General features: G+C 40.2%; 1 protein-coding gene across 1 annotated transcript in view; it reads right to left on the reverse strand.

Annotated features, from left to right (window-relative positions):
• Positions 1-9628, reverse strand: part of LOC111143498 (LanC like 1) — a 39033-nt gene extending 29405 nt beyond the window's left edge. The window contains exons 1-3 of the mRNA XM_022497304.1: positions 9520-9628; positions 9189-9285; positions 5409-5526 (exon numbers count right to left, since the gene is read on the reverse strand). Of these exons, the coding sequence (XP_022353012.1) occupies positions 5409-5526; positions 9189-9269 (199 nt within the window). The 5' untranslated portion in view covers positions 9270-9285; positions 9520-9628. The remainder of the gene's footprint in view (positions 1-5408; positions 5527-9188; positions 9286-9519) is intronic.
• Positions 9629-19618: the final 9990 nt, after the last annotated feature.

The raw sequence follows: 19618 nt of genomic DNA on the forward strand, positions 1-19618 counted from the left end.
GGGGGAAGCAGGCTCCCTGCAGAGCAGAGAGCCCGATGCGGGGCTCGATCCCAGGACCCTGGGATCATGACCTGAGCCGAAGGCAGAGGCTTTAACCCACTGAGCCACCCAGGCGCCCCCTTCCTATAGACTTTTAAATAGTAATTACTCTTACCTAACTCATGCTTCCCACTTTCTTTCCAAATTCCTTTCATAATTCATCTATTCTCATTTTTTTTCTAAAACACTTAAAACTGACTAGTCATTAGCCCCTTCTAAAATGTATATACAGCATGAGTATCATCACGTTATCACTGCTCAACTCACTCCATCTTACGGTTATGTGTAGACCTTTTTCACTTATCAAATGTATGGAGTGAAGCCAGATGTAGATGTGGAGAGTAGATATACACACGAGGGCACACATTCTCATGGGGGAAAGACCAGGCTTCTAAAGATAAGACTTGTAGCATTGATTCCTAACTTTCTCACTTACTGGCTCTGTAACCTTCCATACGTACTCAGCCTTGTTTTGCTTCAGTTTTCTCATCTGTGAAATGGGGATACAAAGAGTATCCATGCCGTAGAGTGGTTCTGAGATTTAGGTTAGTTAATTAATGCAAAGCACTTAGAATGGTGTCTGGCATATGACATTAGTTACTGAGGCACATGCACATACACTTTGGCTCCTGTCGTTCAAATGCTGATCCTACCAACATTTTATTAATAGCAATCACTTTTAATCTTTACGCCTGTCCTTTAACAGTAAAATGATCAAGAACTACATATTGATGATCCTCATTCCCTTGGGAACCAAAATTTACTCAATATATTTTACTATTAAATTATTGAATTCTTGTTTCTGAACATCAGTAATAATTTGTTAATTCTCAATTACTGTCTGCAAAATTGATTATTCACAATACTTCATTCCTGGATAAGCATGAGACCCCAGAGTGATTTATTACCATAACTGCCTCATTGGCCAATATGAGATGGCTGCGAGGTTTGAAAAATCCTCCCTTCCTTCCTTTCCTAGGGCCAAGGCATTTTATCTCTCTGTTGTGAATAAAAAAACGTAGAAGCTGTAAAACTGCACTGACAACCCACAGGAGTAAATATGTAGGCTTTAGTGAAAATGACATCTGAACCCTATTACAAGCCTGTGTTAACTGTTCTCATCACCGTTATATCCTGTTTCCATTTGACAATAAAAACCAAGATAATTTCAGCTGTAAAATAGTTTGTAAAGTGAAATACTTTCTAAAGCAGTGATTTGCTTCTTCTAAATTTTTATTTAAACCTATATACATTCCCCTTACCAATAAAACATCACATACACAGTACTTTCTATGGTATATAGAACATAGGTATATGATATTATGGTATACATAACATAGGTACAGAATTTCTAGTAAATCTCGTCACTATTAGTTTCAATTTTTCCTGAAAAGACAGAAAATGGGAAAAATGATGGGAGTCCAATTTTTCAGTTTTAAGTAACGTAAGTCTCCCTAGAAACACAGAACAGGCAAAATATTGCCTAGGAAATTTCAAAATATTGTATAGACAAAACTTCCCCCAGATGGACAGCTATTTAGATGGAAAAAATTAAGGATGGAAAGAATTAAGGCTCATTGTCCAAATGCCTTGTGCAAACACAGGAATAAAAAAAAGTATCACTTCTCCTGTTATACAGGACTTAGAGCAGAGGTTGCTAGGTCTTATCCCCAAATCCACTTAACCCCAGGGAACAGACTACATTTACTATCCTTCCTTGCTAACAGGTGTAACCATGTGACTATGTTCTAGCCAATGAGACGTAAGCAGAATTGAAATGTTGAGTGGGCCTTCCAGGAAGTCTTTTAAAAGAGGAGGAATGCGTTCTTTTTTGCCTCTTTTTCCTTTCTGCAGCCTGAAAAGCTGATGTAATGTATGAATCTTCAGCAGCTGTTTGGCCAGGAGGTAGAAGTCAGTGGCTGAGGGATAATGGAGCAGAAAGACAGGAACCTGGGTTCCTACTGACATCCTGAGGGCACCGTATCAACCCTGAACTACATCAGCCTTCTTCTACATAAAAATAAACTTCTATCTTATTTGAATGTCACTGTAATTTTGATTTTTGGGGGTATATGTAGCAGAACCTAACCCTATCCTAAATTCTAATTCTATCTGAATGAGCATTAACTATCAGATCATACTTCAATTGGGGAATGAAACTTAACAAAAGAGGATGGTAATTTAAAGTTCTAATTAATAATAACCATGAAATTTTCTTATACAAACTACATAGTGATACCTTGCAAAAGATTTCATTGTATACTGACAACAAATGCTCAAGAACTACCAATTTTTGTTTTTTTTAAGATTTTATTTATTTATTTGACAGAGAGAGAGAGATCAAAGGAGGCAGAGAGAGAGGCAGAGAGAGAGGAAGGGAAGCAGGCTCCCTGCCTAGCAGAGAGCCCGATGTGGGGCTCGATCTCAGGACCCTGGGATCATGACCTGAGCCAAAGGCAGAGGCTTTAACCCACTGAGCCACCCGGGTGCCCCTGTTGTTGTTTTTTTAAAGATTTTATTTATTCATGTGACAGAGAGAGATTGCAAGTAGGCAGAGAGGCAGGCAGAGAGAGAGAGGAGGAAGCAGGCTCCCTGCTGAGCAGAGAGCAGGATGTGGGACTCGATCTCACGATCCTGAGCCAAAGGCAGAGGCTTAACCCACTGAGCCACCCAGGCGCCCCAAGAACTACCCATGTTGAAGAACGTGATCAAGTTCTAAAGGTTTTCTACAATAAATGTTTCCCAAAATAATATAATTTTGGACAAACTAGCAACAAGAGCAAACAAATTAATATTTATAAAAATATGATGTTAACTTTGGTGAACAAAGTTAAAGAAATGGAATCCTTCTTTTCTAAAAGGCATCACTCTTTGAAGATAATATGGGGAACGCATGCATAGTAGGATACAAATCTACACATAATTATGTAAACACTGCCTTGACACACAACAGCAAGTATTTCTACTGTGTTAAAATGTTTATGAATGTATTTTCTGGCAATAAAATTGCAATAATAAAGACACCATACTTGGTAAGATATAATAATGGGAAGAGAAGGTATTGACATGATTTTATGTGTCAAATTAGCTTTAGTTTCTTATGCAACTCAGAGTTTCATGCTATTTAGACTGTCTAAACACTGGCAGGGGAAGAAAAGCATTTTACTTGTGAAAACACTGGAGGAGACAGTCCATTTTATGTGGGAATAATGGCTTTTTAACAGTGCTCAATTAAGAGACATCAGGACCCCTGCCTCAAAAGCCATGAGCAAATTTATCTGGCAGATTTTATGCTACATCATAAAACAGTCTAAACTGCTTAGTGTGCCAACTGGCCTAGGACGCCTGCCATACAAGCTGCTTTTGGGAGCCAGCAATAAGTATCATAAATACTTAAAGATAAAAAGTTGAAGGATATTGGCATTCAAAGGAGATGACACTGTTAACTCACACTGCCAAAAAATTTAAACACACTTGCATTTTATTTTGGAGTCAAATTTCTTTTCTATTTCCATTTCTATTTAACCTTTAGTTTCTCAAACAGTCCTGGCAGGAGAGGCCTGACTGATGGTTTTTCCAAACATTGTCAAACTATTAATTTAAAACTGAAGTCAATCCCCACTTCTTTCCCCCTAAAGCAAGGTAACTTATAATCTTATAATATGTAATAATATAAACTCATCTGAATGAGTGAATAGGATAGAGGTTTAATTCACTCTTTTTATAGACAGGGAATTGAATCTAGCCATCTGTCTCAGTATCTTTTTTTTTTTTGGGGGGGGGGGGCCAGGAATAACAAAATAATAGAAACTCCAATTGTATTAGGAGTAACATCTGTAAGTATGGTCTTTAAACAATGTGGAAATCAAGAGGAAAGCTAAATAACTGTGGATTGTACTTATGCTATTTCGTTCAAATTCTCATGATTTTAAGTAGAGAATAACAATGTTCATTTAAATGACAACTGTTATTATAACTTTCTTCTTGAAGCAAAATACTTTCACATTTATTCTCAGCTTTAACATGTCTTTTTTTTTTTTTTTTTTAAGATTTTATTTATTTATTTGACAGAGAGATCACAGGAAGGCAGAGAGGCAGGTAGAGAAAGAGAGGGGGAAGCAGGCTCCCCGCCAAGCAGAGAACCCAATGTGGGGCTCAATCCCAGAACCCTGAGATCACAACTGGTGCCGAAGGCAGAGGCTTAACCCACTGAGCCACCCAGGCCCCCCATCATCTTTAACCTATTTTATGTTGAGCTTCTAAAATCACCCCGAATCATAAAACTAAAAGGGAGGGCCTTTAACTAGTCCATTCCTCTTATTTTATAAAACACTGACCTTAAACATCCTTGAGAGTATAATTTTATTCTGATTTTTATCTGCTTTCCTGACTTCGTAAGGACAGAGAGAATTACTTGCCATTACGAAAAGGTTTGCTTTTAGTAAATTCCTGCCAGAGAAGCCTCTCAAAGTGCAGTCCATAGAGGACGATCTACATCAGGCCCACTGAGGCTTGCAAAATGCATATTCCTGGGCCCTGCTCAAGACCTATTAGACTGATCTTCACTGTGAGGCCAAGGAAACGGCATGCTCGTGACAAGCACCACTGCCTTAAAATCAAATTTAAATTTCTCAAGCTGAAAATCTGTTCCTCCTTAACTCTTTTTCAGAGTAACTGGAAAACACTGAGTCTCTAAATTGTGCTTCTTTGAGATTATAAAGCTATCTTTCTGTCTCTCTACATTAGTAAACTAACTGAAGTTCTTCAACGTTCCTTCTTTCATTTGTCTCTCTCTCACTTCTTGGACATCTATGTACTCTTTCTCCCCAAACTTTCTCTAACCTCTCAGTGACCAGCAAAACACTGAATGCAAACCAACCAGCAGTGATTGTTCAGGAAGATTAGTTCATGGAATTTCTGATTTACTCTGTGTTCACATTTGGATCCCCGTTATGTGGTAACTTAAAAAAATGACACATCTGGGCATGTTTTATTTTCTGTGGATTAATTCTCTTTACTTCTGTTTCATACACTGTATTCCGGGACTCTTCCCAACACTTCCCACTGAGATTCCCTCTCCAAATTAACTATGTAATGCTAAACATCAATTTTTCTTTCCACAAGCAGCCATCCAAATTTGTGGCAGGTATGAATTCCATGAATACGCTTCCCTTGCCCTAAATTCAGAGCGCTGTTCGAGATCCAAATCCCAAGGCTAGGCCGAGAGCACCGCATTCTCCCAGAAGCAATTACTCAGCCACAGACACGGGAAGCAAGTGAGGGCGTCCGGTCAGTCAGACACACTCGCGAGGTGATGCTCTGGCTCTCCTCTACGATGCTTGCGCCAGCTCACCAGCAGCACTTCTTACCTGCCCAGCCAGTGTAAACGGTGCTATCCCGAGGGTCTGCTGACTTCAGGCCCCGCTCCATTTGCTGAAGCAGCTCTCGAATCTTATTGTTTAAGCGTTGTGAGAACTCAGGACTCAGCTGTAGATATTAAAGGGAAAACAAGTATCAAAAAATATGGACCGCTCAACTTCCTGGACTAGAGACTATCAAAAATAGGAGGGTATTTCGTTTCTACTTGGGCCACTTCTTCCGCCTGGGAGAACGGGACGATTATTTGATCCTTAATAACCCCAATTAATAAAACTTAAAAGGGCTATGACATTTTCCTACTCAAGGCAGCAAACATTTTGTAACTTAAATGTCTTACATCAAATTTATAATAAAATACTGAAGTAGACTGCTGATGAAAAACTGGCACGCGGCACTTTCCATCTAATAGGGAACATGTTATTTAAGCTAATATTTTTTATTATAATAAAAGTCATCTTAATAAATGAAGCACACATCAGAAGATGTTTGCTGTTTTCCAGCTATTTAAGCAGCAACAATGTTAATTCCCTAAGGAAACACTCTTGTTGCTTGTTATTAAAAGATGAGGATAAACATTTATAAAATCCACTTGTAAAAAATGGATAAACAATTTTTAAAAACTGTAGAAGTAGTGCAAGGAAGTCAAAATAAATTCAGAGAAATCAGGAGCCTCACGCAGAGTGGAGAGAACATCAGACCGAGCATCAAAAAACTCACGGCCAGCACAGTGCCTAGCAGAGGAGGGGCTTCACAAATACTGCCCAGTGAGTGAGGCTGGCTACATCTTTATCCACTATTAATTGAATAATTGTGCTCTACTCATAACTTCTTTATGCTTCAATTACCTGTATTAAGTCAGGATAATAATACCTGCCCCACAATTTCAAAATTCTCGCATTCAGGGATGGAACTGTTGATACTTTGACAATTTTAAGCAGTCCAAGGGTCTATAACAAGTAATAATTTGGGTATGGATTAAAGAGCACATGAAAGCTGTGGCTGTGGGGTAGTGATATCCATACGAAGCCCCACAGATGCTGGGTAAGTTGTGAGGTCCACAAAAACACTGTTATTTATCCTAAAGGCAACTGAAAAATATTTTGCAAGTTCTGTATACACTGAATCATGAAGAATCTTAAAAGGTCCCTTTAATGTATCTCTCCAGAATTTTAGAAAACTGCTGTGATTCCCAGACTTGGATTTTTCAGAGCAGTAAAATTTTAAAACAATGTTGGGGAATATTACATGGGCACAAACATTTCATTTCACCATGTAAGGATTATAAAAACAAACCTACTACCTGCTAACATCATCATTTCATTTTTTTTTTTAAATGAGATTTAACACTGAAACAAGAAAAAGGCAGTATCGGAATTATTATAAAAGATATTAAGTTTTACTTCTGATAAAGCAAATCAAACTATCAACCATATCTGAATAATTTTTCTGAAGCACCACGATCCTTTATTTCACACTCTGAAGAAGAAACCACACGGTCTGATGGACACACTCCCATTATTTAACATTATTTAACAATTTTTGCCAAGAGGTTAAGATTTCAACAGGTCTTGAAAATACATTTAGTAAGATAAAATATACTTCAATATTAATATAAAAGGTCTATAAATCTCAACTAGACAGAAGAGTGATCTATATGAGAACATGTTGTCCTCTGTTCATAGATCATGGCTAATTCATCATTTGCTGGGCCTTACTTTGAGACCAAGAATAAGAACACCTCAGTTTCAGGAAGGGAAGTTACTTTCTATTTGTCATATAACTGCATTTAATAAAGGTCACCTGCCAGAGAATATTGATTGGTTGTGGCAGACCACAAAATTATTCAAACTCCAGCAGCAATCTGCAGAGTCTCCAAAAGCCCTCTTTTTTTCTGATAGATGCCAGAAAACAGACCAATTCCTTATTGAAACGTCTGTGTTAACAATTAAGGAGGACAGATCTCGAGGGTCTGAATCATGACACTCAACATTAAACAATTTTAGAACTGGTATGCTAGCTTCTGGACTCTGTTCAAAACCATGTGTTAGGTGATAAATTACTTTATTATTTTGGGACCAGAGTTTAAATTTATGAATATCTTTTTGTCACTCTTAAAATGGTTAAATTTGTAAAAGCATTTAATTTATAAACAGCCTGAACAGTGACTGTATTTTATTGAAGGCTTCTGTTATTAAATCCTTAAGTGTTCTCTTTGCCAAGTCTGCATGAAACAGCAGGTCTTCCTCCAACAAGATAGGACAAAATACTTCAACTTCAGGATCTGCAGAGGTAGACAGAACACAGGTCCAAATGGCCAAAGGGAAGCCATATGAGGTCATGATCATTATAAGAAGCTTTGCTTGGGTGGTTCAATTTTGTTCTTTAAAAAAAAAAATCAGGGGTGCCTGGGTGGCTCAGTCAGTAAAGCATCTGACTCTTGGTTTCAGCTCAGGTCATGCTCTCCTGGTTGTGGGACTGAGCCCTGAGTTGGGCTCTGTGGTCAGTGCAGAGTCTGCTTCAGATTCTCTCTCCTTCTTGCTTCCACCCCTCCCCTGCTCTCAAATAATAAATAAATAAAATCTTTAAACAAAATCAGATTGACTCTAGATTCCTATATATTTTGGTACCCTTCTATCCTACAACTCTTCTCCAGTTCTTTCATTCCTCCTACGTGCATTAATGATGCTGAAGTAATCCACTGTGACAAATGTTTCCAGGGAAGAACCAAAAGAGCCACATAAAGTTCACTTGGCAGATACGAAATCTCTAAGGCCATTCTATCTCATGAGAAGTGCTTTTCCTATGGCGAGTTTAGAAGAAATAAACTTAGAAGAATTAAAAAAAAAATGTGCCCACTTTAAAGAAATCATTCTCCCAACCTAACAAGCTCTTAGAATTTCTCAGCTAGAGACTCTTAAGAACTGTATTCCCTCTTTATTATGTTCATTCAGAGGCATGAGAAAACACAGGCCTGTAGTATCTTATATCAAACGTCTCTTTTGTTCTGTGGTTTATAAGTAACATTAAGTTACTGTTTATTTCCTCCAGCTATAGGGATGTCCTGCAAAAAAGAGGCAATAGTAGGAAGAAAGAATTTCAGGCCTATGTCCTTAATTTTTCTCAGCACTTTCAGTTTAAAGATGCCTTTACCACACATCCCCATTTACGCTCATCATTTACCCTGCCTGTATTTGCTTACAAATATAAAGCAATAACATGGAACATGTGACATAACCCCAGGACTCCTTCCCTCTCTTTAAAAAGCAAACCAAGGAGCGCCTGGGTGGCTCAGTGGGTTAAAGCCTCTGCCTTTGGCTCAGGTCATGATCCCAGGATCCTGGGATTGAGCCCCCCCCGTATCAGGCTCTCTGCTTAGCAGGGAGCCTGCTTCCTCCTCTCTCTCTGCTTGCCTCTCTGCCTACTCGTGATTTCTCTCTGTCAAATAAATAAATAAAATCTTTAAAAAAAAAAAAGCAAACCAAAATTGATCAAAAAATGCAAAATTACATGGGAAAACGACATATTCGCCAATTTTTATAAATTATCAGTGATTGAGGCTATTTCAATTATGAATATTAACAACAGTGACTTCTTAATAGAAATGTCAGAACTCAAATGGTCTATTTTGACATGTATTTTACACATTTATCCTGAAATTACGTATATTTTTAAAAGGGGATGCTCATCCCTTTCTTTCAGGCGAAACTGAGCTCCCTTCTCAACACTAGGGGCTGAAGGTAGGGATGCAGGCAGATGTATCCCAAACTCACCCTCCCGGCAGAATCAAAGTAGCCATCGGCCAGGGATTTGTTAAAATCGGCATAAGGATTCGGGAAGGCCCTTTGAGCCATGACGCCGGAAGCGAGCCTGCAGAAGACGGGAAAAGAGAAAACTAGGCTGAGACAGGGGCCTCGGCCGAGTTGCGAGGTCGGCGGCCAGAGTCCGCGCAACACCTTCCTTCCAGCTCCTGGGCCACTGCGCAGTCTTGGTGGTGTGAGTGGACCCAAGGCCCACCGCGGCACAGCTACTAGGGCGCTGCCCCTCCGCGAAAAGGCTGTCAGGGCCCCGTGCCCACCGCGAGTAAGTGACCCCGTTTTGCACCCTTTGTTCCCACGCCCAGGATTTGTAGCTGCAGCAGGTTCACCGTCCTGAAGCCCGGCCAGGCCTCGGCCTCTCGCCCCGCAGCCTCGGACACCAACAGATGCGACGCTTTCACCGCCCACTTCCTGCCAGCCGGACCAATCAGAACCTTCGACACTCTGGAGGTCCGCCCTCTTCTCATTTACAGTTTGTTAAAGAGACAGGAGTGTGATTTCTAAAGGATGGTACCGGGTGCTTTAATTCCTGGGTAGCTGGAATAAGGACAGAGCTTAGAGTAACGTGCAAATGTGCCCAGTATGTCCTGCCTTTCTTCTCTTTTAATATTAAAAAAAATTAATCCAAGTCCAGATGACTCATAAGAATTAGGAATTTATCTGGAGAAGAAAAAAGACTGCTTTGAGAAATATTCATATTTCTGCTGCTCAGACCGAATGAAATGGGGTAAGATAATGTCTCTACAGAGACCTTCCAGACTTTTTCTTTTGTTTCTTAAAAAACAAAAAGAAAGAAAATAAAACACCGCAGCCACCACTAGCAGCATCAAGGAAAAACAAAACAAAACAACAGGGTATATTGAAGAAATGGATAATGGGTCCTTTGGCGATAATTTATGATAATTTAATCTCCGAGGCACTAAAGAAGAGATATGAATGCCCAAGGGACAGACTATCAAATGGCAACTGAAACTTCAGAGAAAATGCACGAAAACAGAAATCACAGCTCTTAAGAATTTTGATTTGCTCATTAGTCTAAATTGGACTGTAATACTGTATACTTCAGTCCTTTAAAAAAATAGCTAATATCCAACGGAGTAGGATATTCACAGCACTGAAATTCCATGTTTAACAGTCTCCATTATCTGAAAATCAGTCCTTTCATTTATGCTTAAAGCCCACCTGGTACACATTAGTCACATTCTGTTGCTCAGAGGATTCTGGAATTCAGTTAAAAGTCAGAGTCACTCTCTCTGCTCTTTCCTCTTGTTTCAATGAAGCCCTTGAGCATATAACATCCGGTTGGTGAATCTCAAATCCTACTTCACCGCCACCTTGGCCCAAAATTGTTGCTTTGTGGCTGCCATCTCCAAGTCTCCTTCTGACCCCCTCCTGCCCAGTTTGTTTTTTTTAACTGTTGCCTTCTAAGGCATTCGTTAGTTCCTTCGCCCAATTCATGAAGATTTAGTAGAGGCCCTCAGTAAATCTCAAATTTGTACCCTTCCTATTTTAATAGATGGGTGTGTGGTAGTGCAACTCATAAGAAAGAAGAGAAAAAGGAACGAGAGGCTATTTTATCAATTAATTTTCTTAAATGATTAATGGCTTACCATCAGTTTATCTCATTCACAGTCTTTATGAGCAATTACTATCAGGGTGGTATTTAAGTAGATTAATGACTCCTAGAGGGAGAGAGGCAACCTAGACAGTAGACTGTACTTGAGCAGAAATCAGAGTGGAGAGGGGAAGTTGGAAGGAGAGTAATGGAAGAGTAAGAAGGGAAGGAGGAAAGGAGCATCTTTGTCAGCTTGAAGGACAGCCTCCCGGAAACCAAAGAAGTAAATGGAAAATGTAGTGAGATAGTGTAGGGGTTCTCAATCTCAGCACTGTTGATATTTGGAAAGGGATGCTTCTTTGTTGCAGGACCCTGTCCCATTCATTACAGTATGTTTAGCAGCAACCTTGGCCACTGTCCATCCAGGAGCCAGTAAGCACGCACTCCCCAAGTGCTGACAACCAAACATGTTTGCTGACATTGCCAAATGCCAGATATCCCTGGAAGGGGTAGGACAACGAATTGCGCGTGGTGTGTGAACACTGAGATAGTGTAACCAAAAATGCTTAATAATTAGGCAACTGTTAATTCCAGTGTCCTCATGGAAGATTTGCTTTTCAAGGATAATGAGCTGAAAAGAAATTCAGGAGGAACTTGGGGTGGGAGGTTTTGTTGTATGTGTTCTTGTGTTTAAATCTCAGGTGCAGAAATGAGTTAATTACACTCCTTGATTTTTAGTATAACATTATCAATGCATGCAAGATCATATTCTATTTTAATTTTTCTCTTAGTTCCCGGTTCTCATCCATTCTTCTCCCCCAGAAGGCAATCACCACAATATGTTTAATTTATATATCTTTTGGAAAATATATCATGGGTTTTGCAAGCATGTACTTTCAATAAGTAAAATAGTGCTGCAAGTACTCAACAACTTGCGATTTAGATCCTCTGTGTCGTTCCACATATAACTCGTCGTTTTAGATAATGTAAACTATTTTCACAGTGTGTCTCCACCCCGTTTTTCTTATCCTTTCCCCCAGAGATGGGCACTGTTTCTACCTTCCATGTCACCAATAATACAGCCAGGTGTACCCAGGCACATGTTCTCAGAAGGATCTGGAGGTGAGTATTCCTGAGTTCCAAACAGCATCTGCCCTCATCCACGGTTTCGCTTTCCGCACTTTCCGTTCCCCCGGTCAGCCTTGTTCTGGAAACAGATGATCCTTCTTGTGGCGAATCGTCAGAAGGTCAACAGGAGCCTAATGCTACCTCACGATGCCTATGATGCCTACGTCACACTCCTCACCTCATCTCACCACGTTGGCACTTTGTCATCTCAAAACATCACAAGAAGAAGAAGAAGAGGAGGGGTGAGTACAGTAAAGCACAATACAGTACCATATGATATTTTGACAGAGAAACCACATTCACATAACTTTTATTGTATTTTTGTAATTTTTCCATTATTAGTTATTGTTGTTAATCTCTTACTGTACTTAAGTTATAAATGAAATTTTATCATAGGCATGTGTGCTAAGGGGGAAGAAAACATTGTATACGTAGGATTCGGTGCTCTCCGTGGTTTCAGGCGTCCACCAGAGATCTTCGAACATATCTTCCACAGATAACGGGGGACTACTCTACCCAGAAGCAGATTGCTAGATCAAAGGACATCTTGTACTTGGTTTCTCTAGTCCCTTTAGAATGCTTTGCAGAACTACTGGACTAGTTTATATTCCCTCCAATAGTATCTAATAGTTTCTGTCATTTCCATGTCCTTTCCAACACTAGTTATTGTCTAGAGTTGTAGATTTTGCAATTCTAATGGACAGTGTGGAAAGATCATTGATGGTTAAGCTTTCAGTATTTTTCTTGCTAAGGATATTGAGCTTTGTTTCATACTAATTAGACATCTGGCCTTTCTCTGAGATTTAATTGTTCATATCGTTTGCTCATTTTTCTTTTGAGTATTGCATTATTTTCTTGTTGATTGGCAGGAGTTGTTTTTGTTTTATTTTTGTTTTTTGTGGGGGCGGGTAGGATATTGTAGATATTAATCTTCTTTGGCTCTAGATGTTGCAGAATCTCTGTTGGTCTGTTAGCTTTTTCGAGGGCTTCCTTCATTGTACTGGAATTCCTCATTTTAATGAAGTTAAACCCATCCAACTTGTGGTTTGAGGATTTATCTTCATGTCCAAGAAGTCTTGTGGACTCCTAAGACTCCTAAGTGGCACTCCTAAGTGGCAAATATGGCTTTCTATATTTTATTTTATTATCTTTTTACTTTTTTAAAAGATTTTATTTATTTATTTGACAGAGAGAGAGACAGAGCGAGAGAGGGAGCACAAGCATGGGGAGAGAGAGAGGGAGAAGCAGGCTTCCTGCTGAGCAGGGAGCCCATTGTGGGACTAGGATCATGACCTGATCACGACTGAGCCACCCAGGCACCCCTATCTTTCACACCTTACATTTAGGTCTTTAGTCTATCTGGAGTTCATGTTTGAACATAGCATGAGACATGGATCCAGACTTATTTTGGAGAGGGTATAGAACTCTTTTGAAAGTTCAGATATAGTCAAAGTATGAACAAGTACTCTCTTTGTTAGCCAGAAGAACCCATCAATCTGAATTAGGAGAAATCATTCAGAACTCATTTCTTTTGTTTGTTTTGTTTCATTTTGTTGGAGAAGCAACCCAAAGAATTTCTCCTTAGCCCTGGCTCAAAAGAAAAATGCTTGACCTTGACATATGTGTGTTAGTTTTCTAGGGCTGTCATAAGAAAGGACCACCAGACTGTGTGGCTTAAATGACAGAAGTTTATTGTTTCACAGTTCTGGAGGTTGGATAGCCAAGATAAAGGTTCTTGTGGGGTGGATTTCTTCTGAAGCCTCTCTCTTTAGCTAGCACGTGACTGTCTTCCCTCTGTGTCTTCATGTGTTTCTGTTTCCTAATCAATTCTTAGAAGGACACCAATCATAGTAGATAAGTACCCACTCTAATGACCTCATATCACCTTAATTACATCCTTAAAAACCTATTATCTCAAAAAAAAAAAAAAAAAGAACCTATTATCTCCAAGTATGGCCACATGCTGAGGTACTGGCAGTTAGGACTCCAACATATGAATTTGGGGTGGGGGGAGGGGCACAATTCAGCCCCTAAGAGTACTATGTTCATCTGTGGCTATGGTGGCTGAATACATTTGTGGTTAATATACTTTTGATTGTTGATTTTTCAAGGCCCATTCCATTTCTTATAAATTTAGAGTAATTTTTTTAGAAAAAATATTATGGTGTTCCTTTTCTTAAGTACCTTGTGTAAACTCTCAGGAAATAATCACTGTATTAGTGCCTTTGAAACAGAATACTTCTAGAACTCTGGTAAGCTCTATGTTAAACTGAGAAAATGGGTATGGTCTGAGAGCTCTTTCGTTCTATTCTAAGACCTTAGTTTCAGAATATTATAATGTGTACTAGTTAGGATGAAAGCTAACTTACAAAGAAGTTCAAAAACATAATCAGTGAAATAAGTACATTTATTTTTCTCTTCATTTCATCCTATTGTTTGTTCTTCCCTCAGCATGTTATCTTTGCCTGTAGGATCAAAACTGGTCACGGCATAGCTGTATTCCAGCTTGGGGAAGGTCAGGAAAACACAGGGGGGCACATGCCTTTGTCCCCAGACCAGGGAGTGGAAACCATCACTTCCACATTATGCCACTGGTGAGGATTCAGTCTCATTGCCACCTCTATCTGTCCAGAAGCCTGCGAGAAAGTCTTCTGCTGAGTTACTGAGTGTCTGGCCACAGTGAAAGAGCGAGGACTAATTTTGGTGGCCAGTTAATGACTCCAATTCATAATGGCAGCTCTAGTAACTGCTACTAGTGTCTGCTGTTAATGGAGAAACATACTTTTGGTTCTTGGTATTCCCTTTGCCTCTGCCCTTCTAGCAACCAAGCCTTCTTGCTTTCTTCCCCCAAATTCCATAGAGCTTTCTTGGCAACTAGGTCATTGACCTTTGGTAGAAGGTAGGTCAGAAGACTCCATAGTCTCCCTCTCTCTCTCTCTTTTTTTTTTTTTCTCCTAGAAAATTGTCCCCCTTCACAAAACAAAACACACACACGAACTTTCGCAAACTGCTGCTACTTTTTTCAGTTTTCTCCTAAGTATTACGTCTGTTGCAGAGAGTGCCCCATTTCCTTCCCAACCCAAAGAAGCATAAAGCAAGAGTTATCTAAGCTTGAGTTTAAAATCACCATGTTGTTGGTTTAACATCCAGCTGGGACATTTTAATACTGAAGCAATTTTCTATTTCATTCATAGTGGAGAATTCATGGATTGACAGGAGCAACTGCCAGTGAAGGAAACAAGAACATAAACACACATACACCCTAACTCACTACAGTACACTTTTAATTTCCCAGAGATAGTATTTCCTATGGTGCTGGCAGCATTTCCTCCCTCCCTTGTCAGGACTGTTATTAGTGTGCTGACAGATTCTTTTCTGTAAGTGTACCTGCTGGGTGAGAGCCGCTATCACGTGAAACACAGGTGTGCTGAGGTTTTCTTTGGAGATTGAAGATGGTGAGTACAGAAAGTTGGTAAAAAATGTACAAACATTTAAACTGTCTTTTCCTCTCAGCACTTAATATTTGAGAGGGGATCTTGGTCAATCATGTTAGCCTATGTCTTTACAAGTAAAATGAAAAAGAGGCTCTCCCCTTTATTGTCGAAAATAGGTACCTACGTTGCATTGTTAAAATTATGCAGATCCCCATTTCTCTATATTCTTAAAATGCATAATGAAGGTAGAAATGGGAAGTGTCCCTTACAAGAACAGACTTCTTGCAGCAGGGAATCATTAATCAGGAGGACTACATTTTCTTCTATCCCCAGTCAACCATATAAAACTCACCTATGGAAGGGAGATGATGTGTTGCCAAAGCCCCATAAAATATCGTCCCATTTTGAGTTTTTTTTCTTTTTCTTTTTTTTTCTTTTGGCATATCTGGCAGTCCTGCTTCCTGGCAGGGGGAAGTCACCAACAGAGAGACACTGTGGCCCATATAGTCTCTCTTTTAAGCTTCAGAATTGCCTCACAGCAGGTACTTTTCAATTATTTAAAAGAAAAACTTCGAAATTTTCTAACTTGCCTGGTAGCCACGTTTTTCGTACTTCTTTTTTCCTTTCTATTTGCCACAAGAGGAAAGAATTCAAATGCACAGGTGAGAAACTATGTGAGAAGTTTAGTTTATAATAAGAAGGGGGAGAAGCTGTTCCTATAGAGCAGTATGAATTTAGCAGTATAACTTCAGGAATTCAGTCACGGCCGCGTAGAATCATCTAGAACCCATCACACTGCAGGTCAGCCGGTCGCTCCGGTGCTGACAGAAGGGCCCACAAGATCAAGGGCTCTGGCTGCAGGGAGGAGTTGGCTCCTTTGTCATGGTCCCAACTCTGAGTTGAGCCTCAGAGCTGGGGGCCAGAGCTGCTCTCAGGGTAGACTGAGAAAGCAGAGCTCAAATTCTCAGGCTGAATTTTCTGTCCCCTGAGGGATAGGACTTGGAGTCAAGGAGCTATATAAAACCTTTTCCCTGAGTGACTTCAAGTTCTAGAGCAGTCATTCTGATATATTATATGCCATCTTGGGAACTTAGTAAAAATACAGATTTTCAGACTTCACTGCTAGAGATTTTGAGTCAGGGGGTTTGGGTTGAATTTGCTCTACTGTATAGTTAAGACTTTGCGTTTTCTTTGTTTATCTAATATTTTCCCAATTTCTTTATTTACCATTTCTTTGGTGCCAAGCTTTTCTCCTTCTTTATCAGTTGTTTATTTAAAATATTAGCTTTTGGGTGCCTGGGTGGCTTGGTGGGTTAAACCTCTGCCTTCGGCTCAGGTCATGATCCCAGGGTCCTGGGATGGAGCCCCACATCAGGCTCTCTGCTTGGCGGGGAGCCTGCTTCCCCATCTCTCTCTGCCTGCCTCTCTGCCTACTTGTGATCTCTGTCTGTCAAATGAATAAATAAAATCTTAAAAAAAAAAGAAAGAAAACAATTTCTCCAATATGACTGTCTTTCTGACTAAAGTTTGAAAAGTAACTGGTGAGACGGGGCAGTGGGGGTAGGGGGAGAGAGAGAGGGAATCTTGAATATAAAAAACTATGGTGCTAAATGGTAACAAGTAAATTCTGTGAATTATCATAGCCTCCAGTTTATATTTGACACATCACAGCCCATAATGTATTTCCTGAGCTACACAAAAAAAAAAAAAAAAAAAAGGAAGGAAGGAAAGAGAAATGTCTGTTTGCTTTGACCTATCACAATCTCTACTCATGGGTGGCTGTTTCACCTGAGATCCCTCCAGGAAAGGAGCTATTCCTACTTCTTTTGGCAGTCAGTTAGGGTCTTTTTTTTTTTTTTTTTTTTTTAATATCCTCCTACTTCTAGGAGTTCTTTCTTAGATTGAACCTAAATATCTCTCAACCAGAAGTCTAAACATGTTTTGAGCAAGGTGGAGAACAACTAGTCACGACAGGTCTTTTTATGTTTTAAAACTTTAATTTGATTTTCTTCGGGCAGAATAATTCCACTTTACACCTTCTCATCAAGGGGCGTAACTCAGAGCTCTTTCATAAAGCCTCGACCATCACGCCAGGGGCCAGGCAGGGTAGTGCTGAGGGTGGCCTTTTCATTTTCTTAGCAGTGTCTTGGAAGAGCATCCAATGACTGGTCATTTTGAGGAGTACAAGTGCCCTGACCCTTTGCTTCCATCATGGTGCGCTCTGAAGGGGATTCTTAGGTGCAGAGCAGCGAGAGGTGGGGAGTTGGGGGGATAGGGGTGTGGGGGAGGGGGTGGCGGGGTCCTCTGTTGCAACTGCATTGTGATCAGCAGCCCCAAGTGCTCTGTCTTCCCCTTCTCCACCGGCCTTATTCCAGAGGGTGGCCGTGCAATCACTTCCTACCCACAGCCTCTCTCGGGGTCCGTTTCAAGGAACCAAACTTAAAGCAGGATCTATGGCTGTCTTTGCAGGCTTTTAATCCTTACTTGGCAAAGGAATCCTACGCTATACAAGCACACACATGGAAAGCACCTTGAAGCACCTCTTGTGTAGCTGTTAAGTAGTTACTTACCATTTCTGGAAAAGAAGTCTATTTCAAGTATATTCTTCACCTTCTACCCTCTCGTTTCCTTAAAGTATGGATACAGTGCTTTCTCAGAAGGATCTGTTAAGTAATTTGCCACTCTCCTTGCCTTTCATGTGGCTCAAGCTGTAGTGACCCCCCCATCCCCCACCCCTTCCCGGCTAGCTCATGGTCACCTCTTTCTTGCCTTCTGCCCTTAGCCATTTAGATATTCAGCAGGAGGATTTGCACTCTGGGGCCTTACAAGCAGCTGGTACAAAGGATAGGTGGATCCTGTTATGCAACAGATTCTAGCTGAGTCATCTGAATTTTGTGGTAGCTCCATGATTTGTACTTGGGAGTGGCTCAGGCAGCTGTCTCATGGGGTGGAACACAGAATGGCATTGTCTCAACCTGCATTTGCAAAACACTTCACATAAGACAAAAGGCAATTGTGCATGTTAAGTTCTGTGGTCTGAGGAAGCTGGTGGAAATTACACTCCGTTCCTCCAAGCTACCGCTTGGCACTGGCGTTCTTTGAATGACTTGCTGTCTTTGTGTTTAAGATAGTCTTAGCTGTTGCTTAGTACATTGTGACGCACCCCCTGCCCCCTTTAAAGCTAAGTCTGATTTCTCTTTTCCAGTTTTCTTTCCTCCACAGTTTGTCTTTCTTCATTCAAGAGTTTGGATAGTAAATTTACTTTTACATGTGTTTGTGCTCCCAGCTATATGTATCAATTTGTAAAAAGCCAAATGGAGAACAGTTTAGCATCAGTGAAATGTCAGGAAAATGCCCAGAAGGCACCAATGCAATACTGGAGTTTCAAATTTTGAGAATGGAATTAGGCCACTAAATCAGTTTTCCTGCCTATGTCAGGGACCATAGGGATATGTCCTAGTTCTCTTTAAAAAAAAGGGCATCTGAACCTCACTCTGTATAACTCACAGGTCTTTGCTGGGGACCTGTGGGAAACCTTTGGACTTGAAACTGATTGAATCTGCATTGAAATGGCCTTTTCCTTTCTTTATTAAATATCTGATTTGCTCTACAACCTTTTTCTTTGGCTTGCTTACATTATTTGTTTTTAGTTGCACAAATTGGCTATTCTCCAAGGTTGAGAGAGAAGAAAGAAAAAGAAAAGAAGAGATCAGGACTGAATTATACTGTTTGTTAGATCATGAGTATAACTTTCCCCTTTGTGCTAAAGGAAAAGACACACCTCCTCTGATTTAGTGGGGGAGAAAAACCAGTTGTCAGTGTAAAGTATTATTATAATGTTTCAAGTGCCAGAGTTAGAGCAAAAACATCCTTTCTATTTGAAAAGTGAGGAAGGATGGCAACATATGTCTGGGTTCATCGTTATCATTCAGACCCATACCATGAAAACTCGGTCTCTGATTGCAGGCTGAGTTTGCTCATGACCACATTTCTTTTCCAAGGCCTGACAGATTGTGGTTTTCTAACCATCTCCTTATTAACATGCTGCCTGTTCTCTCCATCTACTCCTGCAGCATCTGCTGTGGTCACGGTGGTTTTGTGCGTACGGGTACCATTGCCTTGAGAGATTAAGGGTGCCTTGTGAGCAGAACTAAACCAATGGATGTATCCGCGTACAAATTCCACCCAGTTTTTAAACAATGACTGAAGCATTCTCTCTTGGGAAAGTGATGTTTCTCTTTGGGAACTCTGGGTTAAAAACTTGTGTT

The sequence above is a fragment of the Enhydra lutris genome, unplaced genomic scaffold (genome assembly GCF_002288905.1).
Source record: "Enhydra lutris kenyoni isolate GAN:26980312 unplaced genomic scaffold, ASM228890v2 scaffoldscaffold1, whole genome shotgun sequence".
In the NCBI taxonomy this organism is placed as follows: Eukaryota; Metazoa; Chordata; class Mammalia; order Carnivora; family Mustelidae; genus Enhydra; species Enhydra lutris.